This window comes from Phlebotomus argentipes, unplaced genomic scaffold (genome assembly GCF_947086385.1).
Source record: "Phlebotomus argentipes unplaced genomic scaffold, Phlebotomus argentipes genome assembly contig_15, whole genome shotgun sequence".
Taxonomy (NCBI): Eukaryota; Metazoa; Arthropoda; class Insecta; order Diptera; family Psychodidae; genus Phlebotomus; species Phlebotomus argentipes.
In genome coordinates this window covers 2,252,980-2,268,264 of record NW_026776181.1, presented here as the reverse complement: position 1 = coordinate 2,268,264, position 15,285 = coordinate 2,252,980, and the positions used below count along the sequence as shown (strand labels likewise).

General features: G+C 41.7%; 1 protein-coding gene across 1 annotated transcript; it reads right to left on the bottom strand.

The window, feature by feature from the left end:
- Nucleotides 1-73: 73 nt before the first annotated feature.
- On the bottom strand, nt 74-13,845 carry LOC132262101 (uncharacterized). The gene is made up of 4 exons (XM_059761239.1): nt 13,665-13,845; nt 7,815-7,849; nt 3,099-3,285; nt 74-1,226 (listed from the first exon to the last, which is right to left on the bottom strand). The coding sequence occupies exons 1-4, from the start codon at nt 13,729-13,731 to the stop codon at nt 781-783; spliced, it is 735 nt and encodes a 244-aa protein (XP_059617222.1). The 5' UTR covers nt 13,732-13,845; the 3' UTR covers nt 74-780.
- Between the last annotated feature and the right edge of the window lie 1,440 nt (nt 13,846-15,285).

The following is a 15,285-nucleotide window of genomic DNA, read 5'->3' as shown; positions in this document are numbered from 1 at the left end:
TTTCCCATTGATGAGAAAGCGGCTGGTGAATTTGGAATTGAAACTACACATGAAAATCAATACAAATTTGCTATTCATTTATTTTCAGCAAAATTTTTTTCCTCTCACATTCTACAATTGTGGGTGTATTTTTTTTACACATTATTACGTCATTACATGCGGAAGGACACAAAACTGGGAGTTAAGTTTATGTCTATTTTTAATGTATATGATTTTCACTTTTCCATATCGCGGGTGGAAAAATTGTTTCGAAACGGAAAACCACGACTATGGTAGGAATTTAATTAAAAGTGTGGTGAGAACTTCAACATACTTTGTGCACTTAATTGCCTAACTCATGATTTTCAATGATGCCCAGAGAAAAATAGGACTTCACAGCAGGGTTTGTGTCAAAACTGACGAATATATGCCGGAAGTTTGTTTAATGAAATATTAAAAAATACTCATTTTTCGCATTAATTATAAAATATATCCATTTCGATAATTATGAGTCAAAGTAAATTGAGTTGTCAATCAATGGGCTCAATTGATGGATATTACCCAGTGTCAATTTCAGAGCGATAATTATTGTTAATCATTGGCAATTTTTGTGATGCCACTCACATTTAATTTCACTTTATTATCACTTTGATCGACACCGAATAATTCATTTTTCTCATGAAAGTAATATCATGATTGAAAATTAATTATGCACAATTCCAACTCTCACTCACTCCGAACAGCGAGCGCCAAATGTAAATCTTCACAGCCCATTTCGGGGAAGATACTCTCTTCTGTCTCTCAAGCCTTCGCGGCCGCGCTCTTGTGCGTGATCGCGTCGCGCGGCCGTGGATCCGTGATGGCGACGAAAGGCAGAGCGCGGCTCTCGCTGTCCAGCGCATTGACGCGGTGATAGCGAAAGTGGTCAATTCTGCTGGACAAGTTGGTCAGCTTCTCCGCGGATGATTTTGTACATGGCGGCGTGGCGTCCGTGGGAATGACGTTGGGATTGTGGCTCTCCTGGTCGAAGAACATCTCCTCGAACTCCAGCTCCTTCTTGCGCTTCCGCCACCACTTCCGCTCCTCGCGCGCCACCTTCTTCCGCAACTCATCCAACTCCTTTAGGCGCGCCTTTTTCCGCTTCCTCTGCCTTCGGTGCTCCGCATGGCGATGGTGATGATGACGCTTCCGCGACCGCTTCATAACGCTCCTCGCTGACTTTCCTGCGCCTCCGGCAGCCTGCACGTCTGCAAAGGGGGAAACAAGAAGACATTGTGCCAGCATGAGTGACACTATATTGACCTCCTTCTGTCCGGGGGACAAACGAGAGAAGGAAACATTCTCAATTGGTGCTCGACAGTTGTGAAATATCTTTTCAATGCCATTTCCACCCTCCGCATCCCAATCGTTCCACATTTATGCGAACGCAAACATTATTTCTCTTAGAAAAGTCATAAGAAAAGAACATTTTGAAGAAGGAAGAGGAAATTCTGCTGAGCATTCACAGTATAGAGTTAAAGAACACGAAGAAAAGGTAATTGTAATGTCACGAAAATGGAATCTCTTGTAGAACAATTTAGGCAAAAGAACATTTTCGATTGATTCCGCATGATAAGTAAAAACTTTTAATGAATTCATCTGGTTTTACGTACAAAACATTCTCATTTCAACTTTGGTGAGGTCAGAAAAATGTTTATTTTCCTCAGTCATAATTAATATGATATTCATTGGTATTCCTGTCTTCATTGCCACACGAGATATTTCCTTAATTGAGCACCATGAATGAGATTTGCACTACTCTTAATGAGATTCAGAATATCTTGCCTCATCTCGGGGATCAAAAGTCTCACTTGGGGACACTTTGGCGTGAGGACAAACTTTGTTAACCTCACTGGCAAACGCCCCCGAAATCTGCACCGAAACCAATGCAATAAATAATAGCAAATTCTGGCGTTAATATTGATTTAGTGCTGTGATTAGGTTTTCACGAGGGTGTTAAATACAGAATTCCACAAGCTCAACAATCCTTGAAATTACCATGCTATCTGATAGAATAATTAATGGCAAATATTTTATCGTCTTTTGTCGAAAAAGCGTGGGCGGGCGAGGTTGTGATTTTGGTGGGAACTCTGTGTGAATCGCTTTGGGGAGAAATTCCTCAGAAATCGGCAGAAATTCTCTGAGAAATTGATTTATTTCCACTTTCAAGAGAAACACACACAAATTCTCAAGGAGATTCTCAAGTCGAGAGGAAAATCTGTGGAAATGTTAATGGTTTTTTCTTCTCCTCCATTGACGGTTTTCAGGAGAGTACATTAAAATCGTGTGTTGAGACAAATGGGAAATTCTCGGGTTGGGAATATTGGCAATTCTGTCTTTTTATCAATCTCCTGCTCCTGGCAATCTATCACTTCAATCCACGATAAGCTTCCATATATAGTTGCGGGGGAGACTTTTTCAAGCGACATGTCAAACGGTTAGGAGACTTCTTTTGCCAACGTAAGGAGAAAGGAAGAAGCAACATGAGTTCTTTATTATTTTTCTCTCTCTCTTCCGTGCGCGCCAAAGAAATCAATACTCAGTTGTAATTCTCCGAAAGACATGATAAAGTTTTAATGATTCCCTCTTCCGTCATTATTCTTCTCCGCCGGAATCAAGCACACACGGCGGAAGTCGTGGAGAAGCTTCGACGGCACAGAGAAATATTGGGGCGAAAGTTATCTCAATTTATTATCTTACCAATGAGGGGAGATGTTAGCCGAAGAGGAGGACATTGATTATATTTGAGCTACTCAAAATCAATTGTACAGCAAAAGTTCGTTCAAATTCAATGACTCGATATCGCCGCGTTTCGAATCGTTCGCAATCATCGCATTTGAATGAGATCCAGAGAAGTTTCGCTCGTAATAAAATTGATAATCTTCCTGCAGGCGCTCACCCAATAAATCCACCCGCAGTTCTGCGAAAAAAAGTGCTCATGCAGAGAAAATTCTGCAATAATATGCCATTCATTTCCCCGCGCCACTGAAGAGGATACTATATCTTGTCTTCGGCCGCAGGCTACAATTATGTGTGATGGGAATCACCTGGTCCATTATCCGCATCGCATGATTTCTCACCTGAGACGTCTGAGGTGGCGAAATGAGTGTGTATCTCGGTGGAGTGTGGCAAATTGATTGGCTCCATGATAATCTCATTGTCGATATCAGTCGCCTCGAAGAGCGGCATCGATCTGGGCTGGTCGTCTCCCACGAAAGCCACAGCGCCGCCCAACTCCAGTACTCCTCTGTGGCGATGTCGCCGCCTCTGCAAGAGAAACCCCACAGGCGGGTCTATTAGACGTTTTTTTTGCCTCCACCCCTGACTTGAGGTCAGACCTGTGCAAACACGGCGAATAATTCATTTATCAAACATCATAAACTCCTTTGTGTGTGGCTCTTTTGAGAGTAATCCTTAGCCGCTCATTACACATTTATGACGGCCAGGAACATAAATTAGAAGGAATATTTGGAGAATTTCGGGATGATTCCCTTTCAGGATATGAAAGTCACGTTCGCGCACAACAATGCTCCATGCCTCGGGCGAATTAAGCGCAGGAAAGATGGAAAAGGATAAATGATAATGAGATGGAGAGGAGTCTCTCAGTAAATAAAATGATTTGAGGATGCGAATGAACTGGAGAAGGAAAACAGACTTCCTCACCATAAATATACATTTTATGAATCATCGCAGATGTATTTAGTGGTTTAATCAATTAATAAATCGTTTGCGTCATTGAACTCGTCAGTATATCTTCCAGACTCTCTCACGGACTTAAGTTTAGACAGCAGTTCTTGAACACCTTTAAGGATGAAAGCCCTCTCCTTTTCTTGCGAAAAAAACCCCATCCTTTTCCACACACGAACGTATTCTTGTCCGTGTCGGTGAAATGAGCCCGATTGCCGAGGGTGAAAGGGAGCGACATGGAGAGCGAGACACTCCAATTAGCTGCACCACAGAGTGTGGTAACAAGTGTTTTTATCCCCACAATGTCGGGGTGTCTAAAGGGGGCGATTTCTTCTCACGGAGACAATGTACAAGCAGATGTGGCGGAGAATTGCCGACATAAATTGCGCCACCCCCTGGCAGGCATTAATTGGGAAAGTTGCAGCCGCTGACAACCGAAATTGCCACCAACACGCCATTTCTCATTGTTCTACGTGCGCCGCTGTGCGAGCCCACGCTCACGGAAGAAATGCAGAAGCAATTAATATTTAGGCGATGCCTCAAGTTTAGGGGATGCATTTTCCTAGCGGGCTTTTAACCCTGCCGCCCAAACGCCCAAAAGAAAGGTCAGCGATAAGTCAAGCGGACAAGATATAAGGGTGGAAATAACAATTTGGGAAAATATTTAAAATACCCCCAAAGAGCACGAAAAGGCTATTCAAGATGCATAACAAGACTTTATGTGGCCCCAAAACAACAGAGAGGGTGGCTTTCAACCCCCACTTTTTGGCAGCGTCTCAGGAGTTCAGTCTCTTTCTCTCGGCTTACAATGAGCTGCCGTAAATTTCAATCATGTTTAAGAGTTTATTGTAAGTTTTATTGGACGCCAAATGGGGTGTAAACTTTCATGACTTTCCCCTTGATCGTTGAATCATGACCAAATTGATTTTCCCGTCGCGTCGCCTCTCGAGGACACACCGAGACAGTTCATTTCCGTGAGAATGAAAGGAAAATTCACTGTTCCGTGATATATTATATTGCACACTGTGTGCAATTTTGTGGCACATTCTCCAAAAGCGGAGAATAAATTCAACTTGTCTTCCAATTTAGATGGACACTCTCTTTCCGTAAATTACTGTCCCAGAAGGAAAGTTTATGGAAAATTAAGGAGTGATTTCCACAGCAATAATTCATCTCAACTGTGAAACAATTCTAACTGACCAGGCAAGTGGAAAATCATGAAATTTAAATGAGTGTGTTTCATTTATTTTCGAAATTTCTCACCCAAACTCACTTTCATGGTCGGCTAGAGGGAGTTGTGGGAGATGCAAATATATTCGCATTTGTTGTGTGTTGCTGTCCATGTCGCTACATGCGAAAGTGTAAGGCAAAAATTGATGATCGGGGAATTTTACGACGAAAAGAGCATAAAATTTATATGAATATTCCGTTACGCAGATTTACTTTATTTGCCGCCCATGAAACTTCTTGAAGTTGTCTTGGCCATTCCGGATAGATGGAATAAGATTTGATCCCAGGGACAAGGGTCCAATTTCACCCCATAAAAGCTCGGCATTTGCGAGAGTCCGTGGTCGAAAGCACATCCCCATGGGTCGGCATTAAATGAGGTGGAAAATGCACGTGATTATCTCTTGGACGCTGATGGATGGCGCCTAGACTTGAGTTTATTACACACTTCCTCTGTCCCGAGTTTACGTGTCGGAGGAAATTGCCGGGAATGGCATTATGTGGCGCGGGAAAAAAAGATATGTGGAGATTTACAATATTGCAAAGTGATTCATTTCTGGAGATTTTCCAGGGGGATTTTTATCTAATGTCAACATTTTCCTGCTTTTTATGAAATAATGTCTGGGGTGAAATTTGATCGCAGAGGTTTTGACGGAAGATCCAATTTAATGGTATCAATGTATGCAAAGATAAGGGAATTGGCATTGCCGGTGGAGCCTGGGTTAATCCGCCCACAGAACCCAGAGAGACACAATCATCTGTGCAACAAAGACAAAATCCATTCGGCTCTGCCCATGCCCAACAGTTAGATTTAGCCCGATTGTGTCTCGTTGGCTACAAATAATGTTTTCTACCTGCAAGAGAACGCCCTCAGGTGAGGCCACAGAGATGAATCTATCGTCGACCCTATTTTAATATTTCATACACTGTCGTCTTTCCCCATTGCCTCATCCATTTCCACGAGATATCTATGTTTCGGGTGTGCAGAGAATGCCTTTCCGATGAATAAGACACGATGAGAGGCCAATTTGCGTCAGACCTTCTGGGGCTTCATTTACATGCAAGGACTCCCCGCATTGGTAACGTCTTAGCAGGAGCTTCGCCTGCTGATCAGCCGACGTCGCAAGTCAAGGGCTGTCGATCACACAAAAGACTAAATCCCCATGAATTTATAATGCCAATTCTGTGAAAATGGGTTATTGCTGATATCGTTAGTTTGTTTGTCTTACGCCCAGTAATCAGGTTTCAGGCGGGAAGCTTCAAGGAAATCAAATCGATATTGAGGAGCGAGAAAGCTCAACAGTAACGCTCTTCGTTTAACGACTTCCTGACAAGCGTGTGTACCGCCATAAAATGTGGGAAATTTATTAGGTGCCAAAGGGTGACTCGATACAAATATTCGACAGCACTTTCTGCAGCATTGTATGCTCTTAATTAAAAGCTGCCTGCATCAGTGTAAGAGTTTGTATGATAGAGAAAAGAAAGCTTCTGCTTTTCCGCAGCCACGCGCAAACCCAAAGTCTACATCATATTTAATGCATATCTTTCGGTAGCTACAGTGAATTTATGATGGTGCCAGGAGAAATGTCTCGTGGGGATTTTCCAATCACGTTTGATATGCTCCATATCTTGTAAAGACAGTTTGTGAAGGAAAGTTTAGAGTGAATTTAATTCCCAACTTGATGCATTAGCTAAATTGGACAGCGTTCTCCGCACTCCGGCTCAATTTGATTACACGTCGTGGGCTTCTGGGGGCGAAAATCGGGGGGTGGAAGTGAGAGGATGTGACCTGAGACTGATTGAATACTTCCCTGGCAACACACACACATACACACGATTCAGCTGCTCCCCAGGACAAATTGATCCATTTTATGGCATTTTCCGACAAATTGAATTTATTGTATGGCGATAAGGAGCAATCTATCTATTCCGTCTCTGGCGAAAGATTTTTTCCCTACGCGAAACTGTGCAGAGATGAGCTTTGACATTCTTCGCCCCCGCCAAAAGTTGCAGTCGAAAAACGAAGCCTCACTCTTTTCACATTCAACAACTCAAAGCTCGAATGTCGCTGGCAGTTGGAAAAACTCTCGAGGATTCCACACACACACAATCACATACTCCATTGCGAATGGGAAAATTTTTCCATAGCGGAAATCCGTACAAGTGGATGTTCAAGTGAGGCCCAATTGATTTGAGAACATTTAAATGAGACATTGATTGAATTGAAACCGTTTGAAGGCTTCGCTTTATTAGGTTTTCATATTTTTTTGGATCAAAACGGCCGTAATTTAAATTTTCATGCTCGTGCAAATCGACTTTCCTTATCATCCCCTAATCTTGCTAAATCCTTTTCTCTTATTACATTCACCTCAATGTCTTAGAGATGGTGTTTGAACTCCTGAGGCGCATCGATTGAAGCTCTCTTTCTCTTGGTAATCTTTTGAGGGAAGCCCAAAAAAGGAGAAAAAACACAAGTAGGATTTCCAGCATTTTTCTCTTCGAGGAAGACTTGAAAATTTAATGGGAATTGGCAATTTATGATGAAAACTCGCTCCCATAGAGTCTCTTTTGCCCTCCTTTTTTTCTTGCTCAGCGCCTTGCGAGGTAACATTTCATGTCCAAAGATGTGATCTTTACGGAAAAACCGGGCGGAAGCACGCCCAATTTCAAATGGCACTCACGCGAAAATAAGAATGCGGATGGTCTCACAGAACAAATAATAAATCAGTAGCGCTTCCCAGAATTACTCTGTATATGAACCCAGACATGGTAAACAAGGGTGGTTTATTTTAAAATACAAAATTCCTCCCCCCGGAATTTATTGTACATTGAGAGCCAGGCAGAGATGGAAGGAGAGCACATTTGGATGAAATAATACTTACACTTGCTCGCTGTTGGACCAAAGTACCAGGATAATCTGCAATAAAAGAGATAGAGGGATGAGTTCAGGTGATTTTATTTTTCAGACTTGCTCACTAAACACCGTAAACAGACAGGTTCAAGGCAAATTCACGCTGCAATTCAACACTTTTTTTTATGAGTTCGTGAAATATTCAACCTGAGTGTGGTCGGATAAAAATGGACTAATGGAATTAGGTCAGCATGAGAGATAAAGCAAATATGTTGTCTATCCCAAAATAAACACTAAACTACAATTGCCCTGGACAATTGTTTGCAGCGACATATGTAATCATCTGCAAACTTTTCGATTTAATGAATATTTACTTTGCGCAATTTTATGTTGTTTTGCCAGCAAAGCCGAAGGACCTGTGTGTTCTCCATTGCCACTCACTTTTATATCCATACATCGGTGAGTTCGGTTTGAAACAGAAGGCACAGACAGAAATGTAAGTAATGGGAATAAACACGCAATGTCCACATGTGATCAATTCTAATGCTTTTCATATTTATTTATGGCTGAGGAAGAAATAATTCACCGCATCATTGTTGTTTGAGTATCGCAAGTCGGCCGATAAGTTCTGGCACTTTTTCGCGAAGGGAAACTCTAAGAGAGTTGTAAAAAATGGAGTGAATATACATAACCACAGAAGCAAAGTGCCTATAATGAAATCATATCCACAATAGAGCGCACATATTTATCGATTTTTAGGGCAACATGCAAATACAAAAGGGTGCGGGAAAGTCGCCGAGGGGCTCGACTACGTGGAATGTGAAACAAGTAGAGAATGCCGAAGGGCTGCCCGCAAACTTTCACGCTTCTCACTGGTGCGGAAGCCAGAACGCCAGGAAGGCTTGCGAGCTGCAGAAATTTCATACCTGTGCGGCCCTAACGATATTGTGTTGTATAAGTAGTTACATGGCAATAAAACTTATTGATTGCCCCGATTTTACACACGTAGCAACTTGCGGCGAGGGTGGAGCAGAAGAAGACGTCCACGCAAAGTGTATAAATACCTTGTGTGAGCTTCTGCGGGGCTTGACAAGAACTTGCACGCCGAGGCTTTGCCTGAGTGCAAACACAGAGGATGAGGTCTAAAGGTGGATTTTCGATGAGAGTCCCAAGATATACACATCACTATCGATTTGCCTCCCACTCGAGTTGCCCCTCAATTCAATCAACGATTGATCTTGGAGGAGATCCACCACCCAACTTGTGGCTTCAAAGCTCGGATCTGGGTGCTTTTTCACCTCTCCACTCTTAATTGATTAATCTCCCACTCAATGTTTGGCCGCCGAGACATCTTCCAGTGATCCACGATGGAGACAGAGATTGAAAATGCTAAAGTGAAAATTAATTACATCTATCTGAATGGAAGGAAGTCGTCTCAATTATTCAACAATATATAGAATGTCGTGTCCAATTTACGTGATTGCCAATTAGCATAATGACACAGGGATGCTGTGAAGTAAATCCGGGCCCTCCAGTCATTCCCATAGTGCGTTCTGAGGGATACCGGAAGGACGAGGACAATTAATAATAGAAAATCCGATTGGTCCATTGAAATGTGAAGAGAGAAAAGTTGATTTAATTGGCGACGTGACCCAATTAGAGGAGTTTCGCAAGTAAAATTCACTTCAATGTTGTCTTTATTTGAGGAGATAAGAAAATTTTTGGGGAATCAGAGATAAACTCACAAGGACGTGCGGTATTTTTATTCAGTGACAAAAACAAGAGAGAGCTCAATTTAAAAACCTCTGTGGATTTTATCAGACCGTAAAAGAGAAATAGTTAAAGTGTTATCAGAATTGAGAAAGTTTTAGTAATATAAAAGTTTCTTCTTGTACTCACTAATATGTTCTGATCATTTTATTCACGATTTTATCTGGAAGTTCTGTCTTCAAATGGGACATTTCAACTCTACCCTGAATAAAGATCAATTGAAGTGCAACAGCTGAAAGCAGCGCGCTCATCCCCATGAATGGTGGTTTAAGCACGTAGAGGCGTTATTTAGTCAATCGCACCACCTTTTGTTCATTGCTGCGACAACGCAATTACATTTCCACCCATTCGTGGGTACGAGTGTCTGAGGAAGGTGGCAAATGGACATACGATGTCACTGCAATTGCACCCACATATATTTGTATTATCCATCAAAATGTCCGTGGGAGAGTTTAATTAATTATGCGGCATTATCCAGCAGCTATCAGACACGAAATCTGCTGGTTCCTGGCCGCCGTCCAATGTATCAAATTATGATGAGGATGAAGCTGAGCGTCCCTGGCGTGGACAATCAAATTACCCCAATTGAATATCGTGTGAGCAGAAACAATTTCTCTCCCTCGCGCCGGGTAATTAAATCAAATGAAAATACATCATCCGACACGTCAATTATCATAACACATAAGGCCAAGGGGAGTGTGGGAGGAAGTGTCCAAGTCACCGGAGACCACTTCAATTTCATGCAATTGTCCGTGGACTGGAAGTAACGACTTTCACCCTGTGTTTCTCTGGGGGATGAGCTCATTTTTGCCCGGCTTCGGCGAGTGTTTGACCCCACGGGAGACTGACCGTGTGGAGAGAGCGCTCAGTTTGCTGGAAATTTATTGCAATCGCGCCAAATGTTTGGTGCGGAAGTAGCGCGAAACCACCCGACGAGGAGCGCTGAAATCACCCTCTCTTGCGAATTTGAACAGCAATTTGCATTTGATATGTTTCGCTTTAGCACAGAGTGCAAGGCGAGAGGCGGAAGAGGAAGTGGTACACCGCGAGTAATTCCGTCTGCACACATTCAAATGCATAAAGAACTTTTCATTTGCTTCCTCTAATTGCACGTACACAACTTGTGTATATTATTATACATATTCAAGTTGTACAAATGTTATAATGAGAAAATTGAAAGAGCGAAAGATGAAAGAGTTTCTGACTTTGTTACATGAAAGTACATCAAGAACATAAAGCCTCGCAGCCTTGCCACACATCCAGTCCTAGTATTGATCTCCTTTAGTCTTCCGGGATGAATGTAATTTGTACTTTGGTGAGATTAATTGAAATCGATTTCATGCATCTTCTGGCGGCCACTGCTTGGTTTTTAGGATGGGAAAAAACCCTCATAAGAATTATGTTATAATGCGGGAGTGGAATCTTCGACTGAATCAATCTTCGCCTGTCTCGGTGGTTTTTTTCTGAGCTTCTCATTTATATTTGTTTGCAACATGACGTAAACAGATGATCAAGAGGAAATTTAATATTCCCATCGGTCTGCTTTCCTCGTCTTCTATTTATTTTTCAATTTATCAACTCTATATGCCAAAGGAAATTGTGCGATTTCTCTCTGCGACTCAATGCATCTTTTCTCTTGAAAATATTGAAATCATTAATTGCAATGGGGTTCATAAATTAGTTCAGGCAGATGAAAATGCAGCAAACGGAGCTGCATGGAATCCAATTGTTGGTCTTCCTTTCAAAACACTCCAGGAATTTGCACTCCAGCAAGCAAATGACATTGTTTTCGGACTTCCTGGAAATATCTTATTGACATCCCTATGTTTGTCTCTCTCTCTCTCTCTCCATCTCTCTTTCTCTATATTAAGATACAGCAACTCGGCAATTTTCTGAGACGCTTTCAAAGCATCCAAGAAAAAAGAAACAAGCACGACAAACTGACGGGAGAAATATGAAAAATATGGTGCATGGAATGAAATAATTTTACTCGAGATGAACTGAAACTGAGCGTTTTCAACATCACGTTTTGAGAAAATTGAAACAGACTGCACTTTTTCACAATCCAAGAAAATGTGTTGCTTTTTTACACTTCCCCGAAGATGACGAATGGGAAATCTTATCTGTGTGAATGCTGCAATTTCTTCATTATCGTGTAATTTGCCTCTCGCGGGATGTTGAACTTATTTTGCTACGTGGAAATCCACCGCAATTTTGCTGATTATTCCACAGGGCTTTCCAGTGAAGCAGGATTTCCTCAACGATTTCATGTTTACACATTTGATGAATGGGAAAAGTCCTTTTGTAGCCACTCTGGGAATAAACTCAGTCCTGTCGAGCACTCTTTGAGCGCAGAGAAAAAACAGAAATAGTTGAAATCGTTGAAATAGTGGATTTAGAATGCTTGGAAAACTTGCTATGACCGAAAGAGTTCATTGTGTTCTCAACTCTTTGGTTCTATTCAGAAAATAACCATCACAAAGATGAAATGTATAAAAAATTCAAACCTTGCACAAGTAAAATGAATTCTATGGCATGAATTTAGAGAGAGATTTAAATAAATCTTTCCCAAATAGAATTATTTCCAGCTCAAATTTGTTAGTGACAAATAATTCGTATTAATACAAATTAAATTTCTAAAAATTATACCGATTCGCTGAAGGGTAAACACGCATAATTGAAAACTAAAATGGTAATGAAATATTAACAAGAGTGTCGCGTCGATTTTTAATGAATTGTCACAGCATTTCATGCACGTTTCATTATACATTAAATGTTCAATTCAAGAGAAAGAATAGCTGGAAAATTTAAATTTACAGAGCACCAGAGTGAATTTCCCTCTTGCCATTCATTCTCCATCCTGTTGAATGCTTTATTCAATTAAAATATATGTTGCAAAGAGTTTCACGTGAAGACTTTCTTTTATGTAGGACATAATAATAACGTTTTATCAAGAATTTTACGTGATGTGGGTGGAATATTTGGCAAAATTTAATGGCAGAATTGATTGCGAAATGAGTTTTTTGCATATTTTCCCATGAGTAATGATGAATATTTGAAATTGCGGTGGAAAACCAAATTGTTTTCTTTTGTCCCACAGGCGCAAAGCTCTATTGTAAACTCAATAAATGGTTGTCAGGAATCCCAGAGTGTTATAAGTTGCAAATCCCACGTGGTGTGAAAAGTTTGTCGGTGTCTAGCCTTGACACTTGAGCATATCGTAAGACAAAGTCCTCGACAGAGCGGCAGATGAAAAGCCTTTGAGGCACTATTTGCATATCCTGCTCACACGTCTCTGTCCCGTCATAAATTCCGGGCACGTTCCGAAGCTCACAATTCCAAGGGATGCAGAGGTGCTTGATGGGGCAGGAAAAGCACCACTATTTAGGTGCTTTTTCACACCTCTGCGCGAGTGCAATTTATCTGTCTGTGACATAAATCACCGACAAGGTGGATCGAGATGCCATTCCGAGATCAGGCACGGCGATTCTTGCAATCATTTTTTGATTAGAAAACTTTCAACACCTCTGAGCGCGCGGAAAAACTTTCTCAATTTCCAAGGTGGATGGCAGAATGGACGGGGCATCGCGATGAAATGGATTAAAATGAGAACAGAGAGACGTCGAGCAAAATAAGTAATTATTTACAGTGTGGAGAAGCCAGCGGATTGAATGGGGAAACTTTGCCAACTTTCTTGGGCAGCGAAAGGAGGGCGCGTCTGAGCCAGGCAAGATGAAAGCAATGATTTCGGTTGTTTCTTCATTAGCGCACAATTCTCACAATTTCCAAAGATACATCCACACGCTCTCCCTCTCCCCTCTCTCCCTGGAGAATTGCGGAAGAACCGCAGCGGGTGGAGAAATTTATGTAAACTGTATTTCCACTCGTAAACTTGTATTTATAATTTAGCCCTATTGTTTAACTTTGGCACAACAATTCGCGGGAAAAGCGCGTGATACACCCAAGGGTATTCGCGGATGAATTGAGTTTTCACTCAAGTCTGGTCAGAGGAGTTCAACCACAAATCCTGCCGGGATGTTGTGAAATTAAACAAAATGCCCCAATGTACAACATCTCTTATCTCTCAGGGTGAATTTTCTTGGCGAATTACCTTGTCCACAAGTGAAATTCACAGCGAAGATGAGGAGAAAGACGATGTCACTTAATCTCTCTTTCATTCTGGCAGCACGAATGTCGCAGTCGGCACACAAAATCCCCAGCAAAGGAACTTCTCACATTGCAAAACTCTCACGTGGGAGCACGACTTGGCAGTAACTCTCTGCGGACGTCTGCTTGGGATGACTGCTGGAAATTCACTGACACCGTGGCGGGAGTTTTGTTATCAGAGAACATCGAATATTCTAACCGTGAAATTTTTCACCCCACCGGAGGGACTCTCGCCGTGGAAAAACAGTGGGAAAGCTACATGGGGAGGAGGTGAGTTTGCGCCCAGCAGCTTTCCAGCGCCTCTCCTCGCTTCCACTCGCCCTCAGACTTTACTCCAACGCCTCATCGTCAAGTCAATGCATTTTGGCACTGGGATATTAATGACAATATCATTTGACTGCGTGGTGTTCCAATCGCCCCAGCAAAAAAGTCCTTCGCAATTTTGTTATGGTAATTATTAGTATATGTATATGTATGATGTTGATGCAATTCTTTCTGTCCAATTTTGGATTTTCAGCTCATTTCCATAATTCCTTTTTGAAATGACGAATTTAATCCCCGATTTAAGTCCAAAAGCTCAATCTTAAAAACTGATATTAATTCCTCCACCAAACTTCTGGATTGCAATTCGTGATTAACTCGAACGTCTTTATCGATCCACAATGAAGCGACTGACAATTGTTAGAATTGTAAAGAAATTGCACACAATGTTGAGGATTTTGTCGACGACAATAAAGAGAGAATCCCCAAATTGGCTCCGTAAAGTGTCCAATTAAAGATTTTTCATTGTCCTCCAGGAATCTTCGTGCGATCGAAGGCAAAATTGCAAAACGAGTCAGCACATTTTGGCCATACATTTCTTGAACACACACACACACTTCTCCCGATGGAAAAGAATAGAATGAGAGCATTGAGGATTTTCCACCGCACAGAGTCATTCTTCATTTCAACGCCATCCAGAGCATCTCCTTCTGTTGGGAGTTCTTTTTGCTACCCTTATTAAATTTCCCCATAACTGTGCTTTTCCACACTTTCCCATTATTTGATTTGCTCACTTAATTTTCCAGGCATTCGTGACTCCACGCGATGTGAATTCTCCAAACTTAATTGGTTCGTGCAAACCGCGCAAATTTCCATGTATTTGAAGGGCATATGCGACAAAATGATCGAAAAAGGCCTCTCATTTGATTCACATCATCAGCGAGAGGGTAGTGTGCAAATTGACTTCATGTGAGATGATTTAATAAACATGAGAGGGTGGCTTTTTGCACCCACATTGGGCCATGTGTTGATTTTCAACAGTTGCGGACGGGTGAATAGATTAAATGATGTGGCATCTGTTGAGAGCTTTAGCTCTGGAAAAAGTGTTTGGGCCTCTCGTTTTTACCGTATTCTCAACACCTTTTTTGCCACTGCCAAAAATCTAAACCAGAGCAGCAAAGTTTGCAGATAAGAACCCTTTCCTGGACACACTTTCATTAGAGCACACATTTACACTTTTGGGTGTGAAAAGAGAGCTGCCGAAATCACTTAAGTGAATGGGAAAGTGGCCCTTGACTTGGCCC

Bases quoted from the DNA above. Each gene is read 5' to 3' on its own strand.
- LOC132262101 (XM_059761239.1), bottom strand. From the start codon at position 13,731: ATGAAAGAGAGATTAAGTGACATCGTCTTTCTCCTCATCTTCGCTGTG. The intron at 7,850-13,664 runs GTAATTCGCCAA...CTTTTATTGCAG, and splicing joins GAATTTCACTTGTGGACAAG to ATTATCCTGGTACTTTGGTC. The intron at 3,286-7,814 runs GTAAGTATTATT...TTTCTCTTGCAG, and splicing joins TGGTCCAACAGCGAGCAAGT to AGGCGGCGACATCGCCACAG.